The 16,344-nt window shown below is 43.3% G+C and overlaps 1 protein-coding gene across 9 annotated transcripts in view; it reads right to left on the bottom strand.

Annotated features, from left to right (window-relative positions):
- Positions 1 to 16,344, bottom strand: part of TANC2 (tetratricopeptide repeat, ankyrin repeat and coiled-coil containing 2) — a 471,789-nt gene that overhangs the window by 8,559 nt on the left and 446,886 nt on the right. For 7 of the 9 annotated variants that reach the window (XM_017950844.3, XM_031657666.1, XM_031657667.1 and 4 more), the window contains 8 exons: positions 13,994 to 14,127; positions 12,963 to 13,086; positions 7,585 to 7,760; positions 6,822 to 6,954; positions 6,245 to 6,274; positions 5,317 to 5,408; positions 3,255 to 3,401; positions 684 to 784 (listed from right to left, as the gene is read on the bottom strand). In XM_017950844.3, coding sequence (XP_017806333.1) covers positions 684 to 784; positions 3,255 to 3,401; positions 5,317 to 5,408; positions 6,245 to 6,274; positions 6,822 to 6,954; positions 7,585 to 7,760; positions 12,963 to 13,086; positions 13,994 to 14,127 — 937 coding nt within the window. The remainder of the gene's footprint in view (positions 1 to 683; positions 785 to 3,254; positions 3,402 to 5,316; positions 5,409 to 6,244; positions 6,275 to 6,821; positions 6,955 to 7,584; positions 7,761 to 12,962; positions 13,087 to 13,993; positions 14,128 to 16,344) is intronic. The other 2 variants (XM_031657665.1, XM_017950849.3) reach the window with 1 other exon arrangement.

The following is a 16,344-nucleotide window of genomic DNA, read 5'->3' as shown; positions in this document are numbered from 1 at the left end:
GACAGTGACCAGTTACACAAAGATCACTGATGGCAGGTTCTAGGTTCTTCTGGGAGCTTTTCTGCCCGCTGGCCAAACTACAGCAGGTGGGCACGAGGAATGTGGAATGGTGTTCTCTTGGGTCCTCTCCATCCTGACAGCAAGGACCTCATGACTCCATGTGTGTGTGGTGGGTGATGGTTTAGGTGGAAGGGGGTCTGATGCCACCAGACTTGAGGACAGCCCCAGAAGGAAGACTGACTAATCTGGGATTCCCCAAACGCCTATGGGAGAAGGAAGAGGAACCTGTGATGTTAAGTGAACCATCCTACTTTCCCTTCTAAAAGGGGTGGTCAGATGCTCTGCTTAAGTGACTTCTTTACGTCACCGTTGTCTCTTTCTGCTAGCTGCTTTGGGGGTTGAAAAGTGCCTGAGATACGGCAGAGGCTTCTTGGAAGAAGCTGCCATTCTCCAGTGAAAAAGTGTTTCTCCCGAAGTGAAACATTCGTGGTCTCCACAGCCCAGCAGATTTGCCGATCTCGAGCTGAGGGCTGTGCTATCAGAGCCATCCCCAAAGCTTGGCCCTGACAGTTCTCAAGGACAGAGATGTATTTGGGTACATATGCCCCAGGGTGGCCGACGCTGCCTTGGCCAAATTTTCAGAAAAGAGACCTCTTGCTTTCACCCTCTCTCTCTCTCCTCACCTGCTGCTGCGTTTTGCCCTTGCTCTCGCATAGTAAGCTTCATAAGATTTCGGTTTCAGCTCCAGGGCCTTAGTAGCAAATTCCTCCGCCATTCCAAAATCCTGTCATTACAATAGGTGTGCAAATGAGTCATTGATGAGATATAAAAAATAGACAACTTGGGAATAAAACAAATTATTTGTACATTTTTTGACATTCATGGATGGAAAGCCTGGGACGCTAGATGTGCCTGACATGACTCTAGCCATGGGGCCTGTGGACTGAAAGTTCCTTCTGCCTTTGTCCTGCGTAGCCTTGCGACTGCTCACTGGACTTTATCTGCCCAGAATATTAAAATAGTTTTAATTTTCCCTTTTTGCCTTTCTAATACAGTTCTCAGCCCGGAAGTCAAACACCAACCCTTTCCAGCGAAGCTCCTGAAATTATCCACGCGTGTAGGAGGCAAACGCACACGTCCACAACTCGCGTGGACCCTGGTCTGAGCCCCACACCCTCCTGCTACATGCACTACCCTTTGGCTTTCTAAGGGACAGGTGAGAAGGTGTCCTGTAAAGTCCAGGAAGATGACGTCTGTACAGGAAACTGCACTGACTACGGAGACTAGAGGGAGAGGGGCTGTCAGACAGACTTGGGTTCAACTCTCTGACCAGCTTCATACCCCCGAGTGTATGATGTATTTTCTCATCCATACCTACTCCAGAGGTAGGATCGAGTGTGATACAATATTTAAAAGCCCTGCACCGTTCCTGGCACACAGTAGATGCTCATTAATTATCGTTTTCTTTCTATTTCACAGAGGCTTCTCTGGTCTGTTCCTTTTCTTCACTGGTTCCTTACTTAGGAAACACTTAAAATTAAAAACAAAACAAAACAAGAGAAGAGAAGACCCCGGCTATGACTGAGGTCTGTGCTGTCCCTGTGAGGAACATGCTCGCAGGGCTGTGAACACAGACGGTGGGGTGGGGTGGGGAACAGCGCCACCTAGGCATTCTGTGGTTTTCAGTATTCCCTTAAATACTAAGCTAAAAGGGAAGGTTCCCCCTTCTTTTAGTGTCAAAGCCACAGTATAGCACGGTAGCCTCTGGTTATAGTCATGAGTCCTAAGGCAGAAAACAAGGCCTTGGGCAGAACAAAGGCCCTGGGGCATAGGTAAAAACATTTTTAAAAAGTTGATGGGAAATCCTCTACCTAAGAAGACAGACGTCTGGTGCTTGGCACAGTACTGGCCCAGGAGGTGGTTAACAACTGCTTCTGAACAAATGTGGACTAGAAGGAATTTCACCTTTTATGGGTCACCTATCCCTGCTCTGCTTCCAGCCTTATCCTTTTATTTGTTCTTTTGGGACCATCATTATTCCTGAAAACACGAGGGCATTTTTAAAAAGTCTATTATTTGGTAGGGGAAAGAGATCAGTGGGTTGGCAGCAACTTCGGAGCTTTGCCTCATCCTCCTCGGCTGGTGCCAGGGGAGGCCTTGGTGCTGTTCCTTTCATTTCACAGGAGACCTCGTGGCCATGAAAACCTCACTGTCTCCCGAGACCACCACCCTCTCCCTTCCCGGCGTCGGGGGGCCTCTGCCACGTCCCCACTTCCCTCAGCACCATGGGGCAACTCTGCCTCTGAGCGTCATGGCTGTGTTCTCTGAGACAGTCAGGTTTATCTCAGGCTCCTTCCAAGTGTCAGGGTTTAGGGTCTGAAATGGATGATCTAAAGGTTACACACACAAATCATCTTTCTGGAAGATCCCTGGCCATGAGGTTTAAATCCTGCTTCCGTCCAGCTGAGGTTTTAATTGATCAATGCGTCTGTATGGCTTGGATTGTGTTTATCTCCTGAAGAACCGTGAGACCTCAGGCTGGTGGATGTCAGAGACTCCTGATGCAATCTTAGCTATTTCCAAAACCTGAGAGAGGGTTCTTGGCTTGGAGTGTCTTCATGTTAAAGGGCAGTGGCTGAGGGAGCAGTGGCTGGGGGCATCTGAGATGGGTCTGCAAGGTAGGCAGGAAGGACTGTGGCCTACCAGGGAGACAGTCAAGGTCCAGGGGGAGTTCTGAGATTCCCTCTAGGATGAGAAGGGACATGGCATACTGGGATACAAAGATGAGGGAAGAGGCAAAAAGTTCAACAGCCTCAGAAGTTAAACCTTCAAGACCATGGTCCTGAGCCCTCCTCTTAGCCCTTCTTCAAATGACAAGGGACTATACCTGAGAGTAATGACTACAATTCATATCTAATTGCAACTGGAATTCTAGTGACCACTGCTCTCACATTTTCCCAAAGACCAGAACATTGACTGGGTGGTATGGGGGTGGGAAAAGATGGTATTCTCATCACTTTCAGTGAAATTATGAACATTCAGAAAGCTGCAAAGTAGTCGCAGCATTAATTTCTTTACAGTTTGAGATACTTAGACTTAATTTCTTTCAAATTGCAAATGTCAGTGCTCTGTGAAGGACAACCAAGTTCCAAATAGGGCAGAGGAGGATTTCAGGGGCCTGGTAAAAGCTAGTGAGTGACATGGGCTATCAGCTTCCAGGATTGCAGAAAGGAGTTGGGGTGACAGGGACTTACGTTCATTTTCCTGCGACACCGAGAGAGGTTGAGGAGGAGAGACACCTTTAGTTCCCGGAAAGTTTTCAAGTCCTCACCAAACCCTTCTCTAGGGAACTTCTTCAGGGCGTACTGGTAGCGCTGGGCAGCTTCCTTTACTTTACCTTTCTAATGGGAGCACAAGATGGCGAAACACATAGTTGGTCTGAGGAACAGCTGAGGAAGTGTGGTCCCCACTCCCTTCCTCTTCTCAGCAGCTGTTACTAAGGGCAAACCCTCCCAAACATCAGCCTAGAATGGAGTTCTGGCCCTGATGGCGAGGGCAGAAGGGTCTAGTCTTTTCTATAGGAAACTCATCTGGCAGGAAAGGCAAGGTTGAGGGGATACCCAAGATACAAGCCAGGGAGACAAAGCCTTGGCAAATGGAAGGCCCTAGACCCTGGCTTCCCAACTGGATTCCAAAGAGGCTGACCATGCTCATTTCAAAGTTCCTTTTGCTTGAACTGATCTCTACAGAACACAAATGACTTCCTAGTCCCAAGCACTCCAAAGTTATTACTTCTTCCTTAATTTCTGGTTTGTCTGGAGAACTCTTTTTTTGGTCTGACGCTCCACCTGGTCAGCCCTCTAGAAGTCATTCTCTTGCTCACGAAGGATGTGGGAGCTAAAGCAGTCTAGCGGTTGTTTCCCTAATCTCATGGCATAAAATAATACCAATCAGTGTTCCCCATTTTCGGAAAAGGCATGGACAGGGTGGCAGTAGAGAAGTGAAGTTGAGAGTTTGTGATTCCATCGGATGTTGCAGGAGGGATTATCCAAGATGAAGTAAATCTATGACCAATTTAGAGATCTGGCCATAGTGACCTTACACTTTTCTTCCACTTTGTATCTGAAAATCTATAAGCTGAGCCCAGAAAGATGCAGGCAGCATCTCCCACCCCTTTAGCTGATCGTTATCCACTCTATTCCTTCTCTATACTTACAACTCCACAGGGATCCCAGTCTTTTACTTTTCCCTTAGCACCAGTCACAAAGGAGAAATTTGGAATCTTTCAAGGTAGAATTCTGAGGGGAACAATAATGGCACTGCATATTTTCATTAAGAGGACTCCTTGCCTCAGAATACCAGAAGTTATGCTATAACCAGGACATAACCTGAGAGCAATGCCATTGTGAAGTCCATAAATATGACATCTAGGGTAATGAGGACCTTCTTGGAAGTTGCGTAAAATCAAGGTTGGGCCAGGGCTTAAGCTTCCTGAAAGCCTGAGAGTCCTAGATTACCATGACTCACTCAAAGGGTACTTAGAAGATAGAATTCTGCTCCTAGGAACTTGTACACTCCTGACACAGGTGAGAATAATATGCTTCACAACTATTTTTCCTTAACTTTTAGTCCTGGGGAAGTGTCAGTGATGCCTGCTGCCAAAAACTGGGTTGGATTTGTATGAAGCTTTGGGGGCGGGTAATCTAGCTGATCTCAACACAGTGCGATGACTTTGACATGGAATAGACCAAGGAGTTTATCTGTGTCAGGGTATGGAGCCTTCAGCTTGGATTGTGAGTACAAAAAGACTCCATAGTTTTTGTAATTGTTGTCATTCAGTGAATGATTTCAAACAAATCTTATAATTGCTATTTGTCTTGGTTTCCTTATCTTATTCAAGGATGCTGATAAGCTATTGTTATGTACTTTTTAATCTATGTATATATAATGACATATGAAAGCTAGGATCAACATAATGGAAATAGCTATACTACATAATTTTACTTTTACTTGTCCCATGAGTTTCCAGATCCTACCTAACAGATTCCATGTAGAAATCGACATAACCACTGGTTAGTGACCAGGTGAAACCAGGGCTTTAGGTTGATCAGCTGCAGGCAAGTATAGGCTACCCTTGCTCTCTTGGTAAGGTAGAACCCCAGGATCCCCAACATATGAGGCCATCACTGAGGAACAGTATTTTCCCTTGACCTCTACAACAAAAGATAAGAATTGATTTCAAGACTTTGGAAGATCCTACACATAGAAAACAGCGAGTGGCTGTTCTGAAGAAACTGTGTCCCTCCCTTCCCTCACCTTATAAAACATGTCCCCCTCTTCCATCAGCTTGCTCAAGAGGATGATCATGATGTCTGGCTTGGAGGTGGCCATCGCCCATGTGGCTGGACCTGTAGTGTACAGGATGCATGATGGGTAAAAAACTCATACAATGTAAGGGTGGTAGGAAGCTAGGTGAAAAAAATACCCTGGGGGGAATTTCTGCTGAGAGAACAACTTGCTCCACAATCCGTACCTCATCTTTTAGACCTGGGAGTATTTTAGTAACTCCCACTGCCAAGAAGCTGCACTGGATTTGTATTCACCTTAAAATAAGAACATTGGAACCATGTGAGCCTGCCCCACATGAGGGCAGCAAAGCCTGCATGCTGCATGTGGGCAGGCAATGGCTCAGTTCGGAATTATTTTAAATAAGGAAATTGGGAGAAAGGATTTATATTAAACATTACCACAGGATTTGAAAAGTCCACAAAAGGGTAATTTATTTTGGATTTGGGACTCAAAACCCCCAGACGTTTAGCCTCTTAACTTTAAAATATGTACTTTGCAGAAGGGAAACCACTGATAACTCTAAAGCTTCCCTTAAATGATAAGTACCAACTACGACTCCCCGGGATTCACTTTGAAGCAGGAGCACAGTTCGAATGTCAATCAGACGTGAAACAAACCAACATTACTGAGGATGATTTTACCCACAAAAAGAAAGAAAAGGTTACATTGATTAGTTTACAAATGCCTGAATTATTTACAAACTATGCTTTTCAAGGTTAGTTATCAAAAGTTCAAGTTATTCTCTACAACAGTCATTAAAAAAAATCTTCTTTTAAGGTGAAGTAAATTAAAAGATTAGAGGTGTAGGGAACTCATGCAGGCTAAACCAAAGAGGAGAAGGCAAAGCTGACCAAGCCATCAGACCACGCCTGATGCTGACAGCGGTGAAATATACCTCGTGGGCGACTCGGTAACGTCTGACAACCTTCAAAGAAAGGAGAAAACAAAAAGTTGGAGAGGAAAAAAAAATGGATGAAGGTGAAAAAAAAAAAAAAAAAGGAAAAAGCAGCAGTGAGAGGCAGGCAGCACAAAGCCAGCATATCAGCCAACCCTCGTCTACAGGTCTGTGGGCTTGGGGAGCAGCTGGGACAGCGGCAGCAGGGACTTGAGTCTGAAGCACATTCAGAGCAAGGGAAAGCAAAGGCTCACGGCAGTGCAGAGATCCAGGATGCTGACAGGGTGGGGCTGGTACAGAGGCAGTGCTGAGAGGTGCTTAAGGCCAGAGCAGCCTCCTGGCTAAGGCTACAAGGGACATGGTAGAGAACCATGTGGTTCTGGACACAGGGGACTGCAGACCATGGCTCACATGGTGCTTTCTCTGGGCCAAGAGCCTCTCTGTTCACTTGGACAATAATTGGGCCAGGGAGGAAGGGGAACTATATATGCTCACACCAAATACCCAGGGCAGCCAGACCACTGGACCAGTCTGGCCCCTGGGCACAGATGGCCAACACCTTCTTCCCTTCTCCTACCTATCTTGGCTCCTTTCTTCAGAAGAGTGACAACAACAGAAGTGTTCCGGCACCCCACTGCCCTATCCAAAGGGCGCATTCCACTGTAGTCAACGTGCTCGATCATGGCCCCGTGATCTACCAGGAACTGAACCTAGGACATGGATCAAGCAGAGCAGTTAGGACAGGTGTAATGGCTCAGTACTGTTCCACTGAGGGCTCTGGCTGCTGCCTGACCTTTTTCAACTGCTGGCCTGAACCAGGCTATGCCGCCAAGGTATTTCAGGCTTTAGCTATATTCTTGATCTTTAAGAGCATTTTGTTTTTTTTTTTTTTTTTTTTGAGACGGAGTCTCGCGCTGTGTCACCCAGGCTGGAGTGCAGTGGCGCGTTCTCGGCTCACTGCAAGCTCCGCCTCCCAGGTTCAGGCCATTCTCCTGCCTCAGCCTCCGAGTAGCTGGGACTACAGGCGCCCGCCACCACGCCCGGCTAGTTTTTTTGTATTTTTAGTAGAGACGGGGTTTCACCATGTTAGCCAGGATGGTCTCGATCTCCTGACCTCGTGATCCGCCCGCCTCGGCCTCCCAAAGTGCTGGGATTACAGGCTTGAGCCACCGCGCCCGGCCCTTTAAGAGCATTTTGAATATTCTTGCTCTCTAGCAAGTATAGATCTGAGAGCTCTGTATCAGGAATCATCAATACATCACTCCACTTTCAACTCCAGGTAGTACGGATGGAGAACAGCCCTCTCTCTGCTCTCCTGAGGCTTGTTTAAAGGTACTTACCACCTCAGCATCACCATAGAAAGCTGCCAGGTCCAGTGGGGTACGGCCATTCTTGTCAGCATGGTCTGTGGCAGCTCCGTTATCCACCAGAGAACGTACTACTGAGAGATGGCCCTTCAAACAAGCCCAGCTGAGGGCTGTCAATCCTTCTTTGTCCATGAGAGCAATGGAGGCACCTGCAAAGGCAAGTGATAGCACAGGGCTGAGGAGACATGGAAACGCACAGCAGGAGGGGAAGCGCTGAAGGGGCATGCTCCTACAAAGAACACCGCTCGTTTCCGGACTATTTCTGTTTTAAGACTGATCCTGGTATGCCAGTTACATCTCAACTGTTAAAAGTTCATCCTACAAGCTTTCAATAAAATAGATTGCAGTTGTTTTACTGAGTATTCAAGGTTATCCACAATCTATTCCCAATTACTCTCTATACCTGTTTTATTATTCCCCTGTGACAATCCTCCACTTCGGCCAAATGGATGTGCTCACTGCCTCTCAGATCTCCTGTCAATCCTCCCGCATCCTCACTCTTGGTCACGGTGCTCCACGTGTGTGGAAGAGCTTTTCTTCCCCCATGACTTGCCTCACTTCTTCCCATTCTCTAAGAACTATCTCCATCCTCCTGCCTCTAAGAAGCTTCTCACAGTTCACTGCTATCTCATCTTAAATATGCTTAACATAAGTCAACTTATTCCATTATTTATCTATTTTTATGTATCCTATTTGCATGTAATAAATTCTCAATGAGCGTTTTCTTCTTCTTCCTCTTTTTTTTCCTCTCTAGATGCAGTCTTGCTCTGTTGCCCAGGCTGGAGTGCAGTGGCCCAATCTCAGTTCATTGCAACCTCCACCTCCCAGGTTCAGACAATTCTCCTGCCTCAGCCTCCCAAGTAGCTGGGATTAAAGGCACGCACACCATGCCTGGCTAATTTTTATATTTTTAGTAGAGATGGGTTTCACCATGTTGGCCAGGCTGGTCTTGAACTCCTGACCTCAAGTGATCTGGCTGCCTCGGCCCTTACCACACCGGAGCTCAGTGTATGTTTTCTGAACTGAGCAGAAGCCTTCCACTGATAATAGTGCTAACTCCTTGAGACAGTCTCATCAAATAGGAGCCCAGGACATTTTGTCATTGATCACAGGGCCAGGCCACCTTCTCCCTCCCCAGGTGGGGAAAATAAACACATGAGAGGACACTGAGCCCAGGCCACGAAAGAAATCTGGAGTTTAATAAAGTTAAATTCATAGAATCAAAGAATAAAATGGTGGTTACCAGAAACTAGGAGGTGGAGGGTATTGCGGAGATGTTGGTCAAAGACATACAATTCACTTAGAAAGAAGAAATAAGTTTAAGAGATCTACTGTACTGGTTATTAACTAGTAGACTAAATCTACTCTATAGTTCTTAACTATAGTCATAGTGATAGTTAATAACAATATATATACTTGAAAATTGCTATGAAAGTACATTTTAGGCATTTTCAGCAGAAGAAAAAAGATAAGTGTGTAAGGTAAGGCACATGTTAAGCAGCTTGAGTTAGCCATTCCACAATGTATACATATACAGCTTGAGTATCCCTAATCTGAAAATCTGAAATTACAACTGCTCCACAATCTGAACCTTTTTGAGGGCCAATGTGACACTCAAAGGAAATACAGATTGCAGCATTTTGGATTTCACATTTTTTGGATTAGAAATGCTCAACCAGTAAGTATAATGCAAATAGTTCAAAATACAAAAAATAAAATCCCAACAGAAGCTTTTCAGATAAGGGATATACAACCAAGCATTTCAGATAAGGGATATACAGCCTGTATCAAAACATCATGTTGTACACAATACTGCTCCTTTTTATGGTTAGATATGTTTAGCTACACAAATACCACTGTGTTACAACTGTTCACAGTAACTCAGTGCAGTAATACGCTGTAAAGGTTTGTAGCCTGGGAGCACCAGGCTATACTATACAGCCTAGGTGTGTAGTAGGCTATACCGTCCAAGTTTGTGTAAGTGCACTCTATGATGTTTACAAATGACAAAATCACCTAAGGACACAATTCTCAAAATGCATTTCTCTGAACCTATCCCCATGGTTAAGCAATACATTATGGCATATTCAATTGTTACTTGTCAATTAAAAAAATAAATATTTCATTGGATGCAGTGACTCACACCTATAATCCCAGCACTTTGGGAGGCCGAGGTGGGAGGACTGCTTGAGGCCAGAAATCTGAGACCAGCCTGAGCAACATGGTGAGACTCTGTCTCTACAAAAAACTAAAAAATTAGTCAGGTGTGGTGGTGTGAGCCTGTAGTCTTAGCTACTAGGAAGGCTGGGATGGGAGGATGAGATGGGAGCATTGCTTGAGCCCAGGAGTTCCAGGCTCTGGTGAGCTATGATCAGGCCACTGCACTCCAGCCTGGGTGATGGAGTGAGACCTTGCCTCTAAAAAAAGACAAAAACAAAAACAAAAAACAAATACAAATCAAATAAACAAGAAATTCAGAGTTTAAACTACTCAGCCTTATTCAATAATTCCATTCCCCCCTTTTAAATTCTCCACCCACCCTTTCATATTCTGGATGTTTCCTTTCAACATTTCTATTTTCACTTGAAAGGATCAAGCATACTTGACATGCTGTTTTGTAATCAGTCTAAAATCCAATATACATTTGGTTCTTAAGGCCCAGACTGTAAGGCCTTCGATGGCAAGAAGCGCATCATTTATTTGCTAGAAGAGTACCGAAGACAACTCTTTTCACACAGTAGGCATGTCATATTTAACTCCATCAGAGATCAACTTACTGCACCAGGACACTTGGCTGCCCCCTCAGCTGGTCAGGATTCGATATCAGCTCAAGCTTAGGACCTGCCACAGCAGGCTCAGGGTTTACTCAGCAGTTATCTAGCCTATCACCTTTGCAACCCTAGAGGTCAGTAGAGTTTGTGGTTTCCCACAGGAGGATGAAAAGCTGGAAGGGACCATACCTTAATCCTGATGAGAGCCATTTATGTAATAGTATAGTTTGTAATTAAAACACTGACTCTAATATGGAATAAGTTTAAATACGGAAGAGAATCCAAGGCATTTTCTCAGATACAACATCTATAAATTTCCTGGACAAAGTATCCAGTGGTGGAAAAAGTAGGATAAGAAAGTTTTGGATGTATATTACAGATGAACTGATTTTTCCAAAGATAAGGAAAGAGAAGAAATTAAAAGGAGATACATATGAAACAAATCCATAATATGTTAAACACTTCCAAAATCCAATTTGTAATCTTCCTCTTCTCTTTTTTCTTTCTCACGCAGTTAATGAAATCACAATTCTTCCAAACGTCCATCTTACAACTCTGCAGTTATCTTTAACTCTTCTATCCTTATTTCCTACATCTAATCAGACTTCATATCCAAAATACCTCTTGCACATAGCCCTTTTGTTCTATTCTGAAAGCTACTGCCCTTGGGTTAGGACCTCATTATGCCTCATCTGTTCCATTACAAGGGCTTCCTAACTGATCTCCTGGCTCCTTTATCAAATCCACTATTCACATACTGCCAGCGTGATTGTTTTTAAAGCATAACTCTACCATCAATTCCTTATTTAAAAATTTTAAAAGCCTCTCCAGATTCCTTTAGAATTAAGTCCAGATTCTTCTAACTTGGTCTTTTTCCATTTCCATATACCTTTCCAATTTTATTTTCTGTAGTCCCCTTACACTTTACTAGACAGCCTACATATTTCTCCAAACCTGTCACTCCTCTTCGGCCTTTCATCTGTGTTACTTCCTCTCCCTAAATATAGAACAATTTTCCCTCTTCGAATTTCAAAGTCTGTCCTAGTCTAACTCAGAGGACCCCTGTATCAGAGCACTCAGGATTCTCTGTTTTTTAAGGTATTTATCTTTGTTTCATCTCTTCCTTGCCACATTATAGACCCTTTGAGGGCACTGATTATAGTGTATTAATTACAAAAATCAGAACCACTCATAGTTCCTAGTATAGTGTTCTGCTAACAACACAGTCTAAATAAATCTTTGTGGAATTCATTAAGCCTCTCATTTAAGTGTGGAAAAAAATGAAACAGTACAAAGATGAAAATGTCTTTGCTGCTAAGGGAGAACAAATACCTGGAATCTATGACTACGGAGCCTCTACTGGCACATGACAGGTACTTTGCAGCTCTCTAAAGGTTATCATGGGCTCAAGAGGTCCTGCCTCTTTCAGCGGACTTCGTTTGTTCTGGAATATTTACTCCAGACACATCTTATCTTGAGAATTTAGGCACATTCTTCCTCCTCCCTGCTTTCCCCAGCAGAAATGAAGATAGATATCATGAAGCCAAATTTATTTGGTAGCTTATATGGGAAGGCAAGAGCCATTTTGCACCCTGTAAGAGCAACTCTCTGACTCTGACCCAGTCTTGAGTCTGAGTCTGTGGAAACAGATCTTACTTGAGGGATCCAGCTAAAGATCCAATAAGTCTCTGACTGAGCTGTAGTTTGAAATCTTAGAAGAAACCTAAATTTCTTCCTAATTAAACTACCTTCAGTTGCTCCGGCCTAGGCATAATTCTTCAGGAGGCTGGTTTCCTTGAAGGAAAGTACATGTGCTTGTGGATATAATTACAGACATTTGGGTCCAGTTTACTAGTTAGCAGAGGCTAATTGGAACGACCACCTCTGACTGCCTCTTGCTTCAAGCAAATGCTCAAGCTCCACTAGATGGCACTGCGGAGTCACCAGTGATGAGCTTTTTCTACTACAGAGGTCCACCATCAGCAGCCACCGTTATGCACAGGCGATGGAGATCACAGCAACCAACAGAAGCCTGACGTGCTTTACGATGGTGGTGTGATCAACATCTCCTTTAACTTATTTCCCATTCACCAGGAATTTGTGGATGTTGGTAAGTGTCAAAAGGAATTTATTACAACGGGTAATAATCTGGATCCCCCAAATAGGATCCCACAGTCAGCAGGGGTCTTCACTGGCATTTGCCTCCTTTGAATTCAAGAAAAATATTAGTTGTGCAGGCTTACAAAAGAATCGATAAACTTGAAGTCAAAACACAATCCCTGGAAGATGAACATTTATTGAGTATATATTTTTTAAAAGTTAAAGTTTGGAGACTACTGATCTGAATGAGAATTTAGAATATGTTAATTTTATTTAAATCCCTCAAGTCATAAAGAAACAGAGAGTATTAGAGTTAGAAGCACTACACTGAATACAAGAGGGGAGGAGATAGCCTTTCATTTTCCAACCAACTGGATTAATATCTGTTCTTAGCATCTCCTAGGATCCATTGCTGGAAATCATGAGTTCACCAGGTAATGATGGACACTGGCCAACCAGCTCTAGCATCCCAAGACTAACCTTGTGCAAGTAGAAAGTCCACAGTTCCTAGATGGCCTTCGGAAGCAGCCATCATCAGGGGAGTGCGGCCCTGCTTGTCTGCCATGTTGACATCGGCTCCATGGGTGAGTAAAAGATCAACAATCTGCAAGTGCAGAGAAACAGGGATCAATCAGCCCAAAGAAGAGCTGTGGAGAAGACAAGTGCACACTATCTCGCACCCTGTAGGAATTCCTACTGCTGTACCAGTCACCTCTCTATGCATCTTTCCACTACCCTCTAGAAGTACCTGCAAAGTCCTAGTACCATGTGATTTAATCTCTAACTCTCTTAGGGACAGCCAAATGAGAATGAGAAGGTTTCAACTCTCAATGTCTGACTTAGCTATTAAGTAAAAAAGAACTTAACAAAGGTCAAGTTGTAGCATTAAACAATCCCATAATGGAAGTTCCAACATAAATCACTCCTTTATTGCCCTCTAGTGGTTGCAAATCTGCCTGCAGTTAATACTTCCAACTGAACTGAACATAATAAAGTGTCTCTGATAAACTCTTCAGGGCTGTTTGGCTTCTACAGCCTTTTTTCTATTGAAATACGTCTGAAGATTATTATCAGTGTGCTTTCCTTTCCATCCTAAGTGTATAAATTAACATTTATCCAGAATCCAAACATCTAAAAGGATTGTATCATTAGAATTTGCATTCACTGTATTTTCTTTCAGTAAGTCTCAGACATCTGCAGGTAAGTGATTAGCATAAGTTCGCTGAGAAATGAACCTTCCAAGGAGACTTTGGATACTGTGAAATGTGAGAAGGAGGTCACTCTATTACCAGGACAAAAGTAGTTAGTCCTTCTATACAAAGTGATTGTTTTGAATGTTAACTGTCGTATTCTCAATTAACCAGAATATTCACAACAAAGGTCCAAGTCCTCAAACCTGATCACTGCTGGGTAACCCAAACTTTACTTGTGATCATTTTGCTCTGTGTATCAGAAGTCCTCACATAGAACTCAGTCCTGCCTGAGGGACCGGAAGTGGTCACCCTGCTTACCTGCCAGTGGCCCTGGCGCACTGTGCTGAATAGTGGCACTGCCCCTCGGCGGTTTGGCTGGGCCACTGCCGCCCCTTGTTCCAAGAGCAGACGGCACACCTCCAGTTTGCCCCTTCCGGCTGCAGCTGTTAGGGCTAAGGGCAGAGAACAAAGACTGAGGACAGGTGGTTCTTGTCCTCTCCAGTGCTCCATGTTAAACGTGACATATCCCTGTGTTTCACTAATGTAATTGCTACTTTACTTCTAAGAATAATGATTTTTGCCACCTTTTCCAAGTTGTAAAGAAAAATAATGAATAAAGACACATTTAAATTGCCTCACAATATTTGGGGACAATTATAATAATAATAAATCTATTGAAAACTCACCTTTAATCAAACTCACTTGGTTTCATTTTCCCTGACTAGACTGTCTTCTCTGCTTTGGTCTACCTCTCGTTTGGTACCTCTTCCTAGCTACAAACTTTGTTAGTCTATGTGTGGGTGGAATCTAAAGACAAGATCTTTGCAGAGATAAAGTTGTTTTTTTTTTTGTTTTTTTTTGTTTTTTGTTTTTTTTAGAATTAGCTGGGAACTACCCCTAGCCAAGCTCTACCCTGGGCTCTTAATCCTAGAGCACCAAAGTTAGGAATTGCAGTCCAAAGTCTTGGGCCAGTTTTCATTCTTTTTCTTCATTAGTTGATACAGACGTTTCTGGTACATTTGCAATCATTTTTTATATAAGGATTAGAATGATTCAAGGTAGCAGTCTTAAAGATGAGAGAAGAGGTATGACAAAGACTATTTTCTTCTGAATATAAAATAATGAAGTCACATGTAAAAATAGCTACAGGGAGTTTAAGAGACATATTAGGAAAAAAACAGAAACATTCTTCTTGTGCCGCTATCCACTGACAATATGATCTCTGACACAAAGGAGATTTTACGAATACCTGTTTGGCCCTCAGAGTATCATTTCAACAGCAGAAAGAGGAGTTTGGAGATATGAAGTCTATCTTTTAACAAATATGTATTTGTTTCATTTAACCGTGGAATCTCAGGTGCACAAGTCTATTGTTTTAAAAAATGAGGGGTATGGAGGATGGAAACACTGTTAGAACATGTAGGAGTTATACTTCATTTTAAATAAAGAGGATAAAGATTTTTTTTTTTTCCAAATTGACTTAAAAAATTGATGTAGTAGTCAGCAGGTCCTTCTTTTGTTATGGCCTCCTACTCCAGTAACAAACCAGAAAATAATATTTGGCAGGCACAGATACTGCAGTTTGCAAACTTTAAAATGTATTCAGAGAAGCAAATAAAATTTGTATCAAATGGACATTTGCATTCGTTTCCACTTAAGTGCAAATTATGGCATTTTGTCTCTGGACTTGGCCAAATTTATCCACTACTGAGTCATATGCAAAATGAAAACTACCTGTAATTTCCACAAATATAAACCTTCAAGTAACATTTTCCTTCCTTCTGCAAGGACAAAAACGACTTATGAAGTAAAATGTGGTAATTTTAGAAGATACACGCACTCTTCAACCAGTTCTATCTATGGCTTGTCTTACGTGTATTTTCAATTTTAGTTTGGAACTCCTGACATTGACATTTCTTTTCAGTTCCTTACAGGAGGGCAGTGGTTTGGTCCTATCTGAGGTGAGGGGTCATTTCCAACCCTGAGTGGATGAGCTCAGGTGTTAATGGCTATAATTATTTACTGGATAAAGAAGTTTCATTTCTTGTTTTTTAAATATAAGCTATGTTCCCTCTTTCTTTCTTTTTTTTTTTTTTTTGAGATGGAGTCTCGCTCTGTTGCCCAGGCTGGAATGCAGTGGCCGGATCTCAGCTCACTGCAAGCTCCGCCTCCCGGGTTTACGCCATTCTCCTGCCTCAGCCTCCCGAGTAGCTGGGACTTCAGGCGCTCACCACCTCGCCCGGCTAGTTTTTTGTACTTTTTAGTAGAGACGGGGTTTCACCGTTGGCAAGGCTGGTCTCGAACTCCTGACCTCAGGTGATCTGTCTGCCTAGGTCTCCTAAAGTGCTGGAATTACAGGCACCAGCCACCCCACCCAGCTGAGTTGATGTTCTTATATTCCTAGTTTGTTGAATGCTTTTATCATGAATACTTTAAATGCATTATTTTCTTAAATTATATAGAAAATGAAGTGTGAAATTGCAAACCAAAGTTACAGTAATACTAGCTTTTGAACTAATAATATTTTTTTCAAAAAAAAATATATATATATATGTATTTTTTTTTTTTTTGAGACGGAGTCTCGCTCTGTCACCCAGGCTGGAGTGCAGTGGCCGGATCTCTGCTCACTGCAAGCTCCGCCTCCCGGGTTTACGCCATTCTCCTGCCTC

Source organism: Papio anubis, chromosome 17, assembly GCF_008728515.1.
Source record: "Papio anubis isolate 15944 chromosome 17, Panubis1.0, whole genome shotgun sequence".
Taxonomy (NCBI): Eukaryota; Metazoa; Chordata; class Mammalia; order Primates; family Cercopithecidae; genus Papio; species Papio anubis.
This window is presented reverse-complemented; position numbering and strand designations above follow the sequence as displayed.